Raw genomic sequence first — 4695 nt, 5'->3', positions numbered from 1 at the left:
CGGAAATACAAGCGGCACACAAATTCGTGGAAAAATACTAAATAATTCAGTAATGATTAATTAATAAATAATTGATGATTGATAATTGATTTGCCCTTGTCGTTTGTATTAATTAACAAAATTTAAAGATTAATGAAAAATTCGCGAATATTTGACCGCACGAGAATTATTAACTTGAAAATATTTTTGCTGCACCAAAAATCTGTTTGTTACATAATAAAGTGTAGCTACATCTTTATCTATTCATATCAAATATTTTTAGACCATAAAAAGAAAGAAAAATAAATATTCTGTTATTAATGCGCTTGAAATATTTTAGAAAACGCAGGATAACTCAAAAATCGAAAGCGTGGCCAAACATCAATCCGGTGTTAGATAGGTGTTATGTCGCACATGCTCTATTCGGCATAATACACCAAGAACTTTATTGTATTAACTCTGACATATTTTATTTAGATCTATTCATAATTTCCCTAAGTAACTTGAATCACCAATTTAAATTAAAATCAAAATAAATTGTTCGATATTTTTTTTTGTCCTCATTTATGTTTGCGTCATTCGTACTTAACATCAACGCATCAAAAACAGACGTGACAGAGTGTAAGTCAGTAATCTTTTATTATTATTTTAAATAATATTTCTTTATCAAAATGTTTCGAGAAGACTAATTACTTTTTTTTGTATAATTTTTTGAAAATTAATCGTGAAAACGAGAAGTTTTCGTTAAGTTAAGTCCGTAGAGAAATCCACTTACGCAGAAAACAATGGAAAATAATCGTCCTTTAAATTATTGACGTCAGCAATGACCTGCTAATGTATGAACAGTTACAGACATATTAAAGTCTAAGGGTTTTTTGATGATTATTGTTTTATTGCATGGGTGGATTTTTCAACGGGCTTATTCAACTAGTCTATTATATTAATTATCTAGTTTCTTCCCTCCTTCCCTCCGGCCATCCCTTTTGATGACGTTTTGATGATGCCATTGCTTACGTTGTCAAAATGTGATTACGAATCTTTTCCCTGGGCTTATCAACTAGTTTAATGTACTAATTTTCCAGTACCGACAGCCTGTCTATAAAGAGAATAAATATAATTAAATAATAACACCTTCGTAATATACCTGCTTTTAATATTTTAGAAACTTGATTTTTTAATTCACTTGTTGTACATAGTCCAGTCCAAATGCTATTGTCGGGCTTACTTGCTATTTTATCTAGACTTAGACCATCATTTTCAAATAAATACGCGTATTAAAAAAAAGGTAACTAGGTGGCCTGTACTTTATTTGTAGATGCTTCGTCATTTTGGCATTAAAAAATGGCAACAAATGGTGCAGTGCTAACTGAGTCGCAATGCAAAATCCACTGTTTAAAATTAAAAGCAGAGGACGTGTTAAGAGCTTTGGTTCTATGCTTGTCTGCTAAGAGTAAAGAAAAATCACTTGCAGCAGTATTGAACAATCATAAAGCTAAATTGAAAACGCTTAGAAGCATGAAATACAGTGGTAATAAAGACAAAATATTCCAACGTGGTAAAACTATCCGAAGCGATGTAGATGTTAATGAATTTGATTTGACCTTATTGATTGATCTTCTACTCAACATACCTGCTTTATCATCGTGTATCTCTCTTGATTTGAATTTGAGTGAAATCTTAAAAGTTTTAAGAGAGATGCGAAACAATGGTGCTCACGGAGTATCAAAGCTGTACAGAGATGTAGAGGAGAAAATGTCTCATCTTCCTTTGCCTAGCGATTGTCTAGAATGGAAGAGGAATATAGAAAAGTACGAAAAAGGTCTTAAGGATCTTTTAAAATTCTTAAAGATGCATGACTGTATTAATGAGACGGAATACAGAATTCATTTTAGTGCGATCGAAATGGTGCTCTTAAATCGAAAAGAAAAATATTGGCCCATTTTTGAAGAACGATCGGAACTCAAAATATCATTGCCAAAACTTTGCGCTGACAGGCGACTTGAAGTTACCTATGAAGCAGATAAAGTCTTAAACTCAGAGGGGAAGTGGAATCTAAACAGTCCACGATGCAACAGACTGGCTGAAGAGTTTGAATCGGCAGCAATTGGTCTTTTGCATGAGCAACTTGGTCTGCAATTTGATTCCAATGTGTTTCAAATAGATTTGACCACAAATAAATATTTCAAAAAAGATGAACTTGTAACTGCCAAGTATTCAATTCATATAACATCTGAAGTTGAAGAATTGCCTGATGCCTTTAAGAAATCCCATAGCCCTGAGTCTTGTAAATTACGAGAGGAATTAACAGAGAACTTCCAAAAGCTGTTTTGCCACAAGTACGTCAATAATCCTGAGGACGTTAAGATAGAATGTTCCGGTTGGGATTATCGCTCAATTCATATCTACTTCAATGTTTACACGCAGCAAGACCACCAAATGTCTCTGGACTATCAAACCATTTCACAAAACCTTAAAGCATCTGTGGTATCAGTTTTAAACAACCATGGTTTGAGTGATTGCCCTGTTTCTATACAGTTGGAGGATAATTGCGAAAAAGAAAAGCAAGGCTTGCTACTTGGATTTCTCATCTCTTTTAAAGATGAAACATACTTGAAAAAATATGATCAAATTGCAGGAAGCTTGCCAGAGCAATACGTGAAGATTATCTCCAAGGTAACATCAATATTTTTACGTTAAAAAATCAGATAAAAGTTATAAGTAAAGCAATATACTTTCCCTACATATAAAATGTGTCAGGTAATGAAACCCTTTTGTATTAACCTTGCCCTAAATGTTCCAACAAGAGCTCGTTGTATAAAACGTTTGTGGTATATTGATTTTCAACACAGTCGTAACAGGAACAAAAATGGAACAACAGAAAAGTGTTTTAGAGTCCAAAGGTGAACATTTAAAATCGTTTTTAACATTATTCTTTAGATGCACCAACCTACAGGAAAATTAAATCTTCAACCAAAGCTGGAGGAAGACGAGTGGAACGAAAACCTTCAGTTTTGCCTATCATATTAATTTGCAATGTTCTCTATTGTTTCCGGTAAAGTTTGTAATTATTGTGCAACTGTTGTGCATATAGAAAATACACTGTGTCGCTTTGTTGTGGAACATGTCTTTTTATGGCTGTTTCACAGCAATTTGTCAAGCATTTTTTGTGTTATTGGAAGTCAAGCTTGCAGCACAAATTATGTCTACACCATACACACAAATAGCTAAATTCAGGATATAAACAAGATCAGAATACTGAATTTGGGAACCATTGTTACCCTTACCACTGTTTCCCTAGATTTGTTGTACAGTTCTGGTATAGTTGGAATACATAGTTTCGTCTAACCTCTATATGTGTGGATTATTTGTGTAGACAGAATTTCGTATAATTTTAGTAACCCTTTTTGCGTTGTTAATCGGTGTGTCGTATTAAATTTATTAATAATCAGTAGGGAAGCACTTAACGTTTTTGCTAAACATTTGATTGAAGAATTAATCGCATTTGTTTGTTTGCTTTGTGCACTGTAAAAATGCCCATAACTTTTCACCTTGATCTCTCAGCATGAACGAATTATCGAGTGTAGGCCCTTAAAACACAGAAAATTAATCGACTAGACATTTTACAGAGTTTGATTTCACAAATGTTTGATTCTGCACCTTTATAGAACTTTCTTTACATATATGTATGTATTTCGTTAATAAATAAATAAAAAACAAGAAACCTTAGGGCTTATTTATTAATTTAATTATTTATTATGGATATTTACACAGGATGTACACTTCAGTAATAAATTACCGCTATTATTGCGTGTCCTGAAGAGATTGGGTGTCCTGAAGATTTCCGCCTTGTTAAGAGAAAAATTCTAATGATCCACCCAAGGCTGAGATTTCCAATTTAAAAACAGGATAAAGGATCAAATGATTGCGCAAAACTTTATTATGTGACTTAATAATCGCGCGTGATTACTAAAGTATACATTTTAACAAGAGCCTCGACATTAAGCGTGGAAAGCAAATTGTCATGGAAATAAATGTGATCAATAAGTGAACCTGAGATATTGTTTATATATTGTTTATATTCAGTGAGAAGATGAAGAAAGTAATTTTCGCCACTCGATGCATTTATATTGAAATCTTTGATGATAACATCAACAGTTTTGTTTCCTAAAAACTGCTGAATTAGGTAAAGCGACTCATCGCGATCAAGAGAATTCTTACGATACAGAAGTAAAAAACTTATAGGGTTTTCATGAATCGCTCTTCTCAACAATGTATGTATTGCATTACCCTCTACATTGACTGCAGCAACACCAATTGGCCCTTGTATGACAATCTTGTCATTTTCTAACTTCCCTGCTACGTAAGGAAGTGCTGTTATTAAATGGGACTTTCCACAACCTGCACTTCCTCATAGGAATTTGTGAATTGGCTCAATTTTATAGTGTGCGTTACATGCCAAACGTTTTATGTAATTTTCAACACATCCATTTACAGTTGGCCTGTGTGGTATAAAGGGTCTGCAAACAATGTTGAGTTTACTTCCTCAAATCCCAGGGAAAAATTTTTGCAGGGACTTCAGGATGCGAAATAACATAGTAAAATGTATATAGTTTTTTGCAACAGTGAAATTGTCCTGGTTTGGCGAAAATATTTCATTAATTCTATAGAATGACGAAATTTTTGTGTGAATTTATTTCAACAGATACGCCTAATTGG

The 4695-nt window shown here is 33.2% G+C and overlaps 1 protein-coding gene across 1 annotated transcript; it reads left to right on the top strand.

Annotated features, from left to right (window-relative positions):
- The first annotated feature begins 543 nt into the window (after nt 1–543).
- LOC130628935 (uncharacterized) lies at nt 544–4004 on the top strand. Its single transcript, XM_057442000.1, has 3 exons — nt 544–600; nt 1295–2652; nt 2917–4004. The coding sequence occupies exons 2-3, from the start codon at nt 1321–1323 to the stop codon at nt 3004–3006; spliced, it is 1422 nt and encodes a 473-aa protein (XP_057297983.1). The 5' UTR covers nt 544–600; nt 1295–1320; the 3' UTR covers nt 3007–4004.
- Nucleotides 4005–4695: the final 691 nt, after the last annotated feature.

Source organism: Hydractinia symbiolongicarpus, chromosome 15 (genome assembly GCF_029227915.1).
Source record: "Hydractinia symbiolongicarpus strain clone_291-10 chromosome 15, HSymV2.1, whole genome shotgun sequence".
Taxonomy (NCBI): Eukaryota; Metazoa; Cnidaria; class Hydrozoa; order Anthoathecata; family Hydractiniidae; genus Hydractinia; species Hydractinia symbiolongicarpus.
This window is presented reverse-complemented; position numbering and strand designations above follow the sequence as displayed.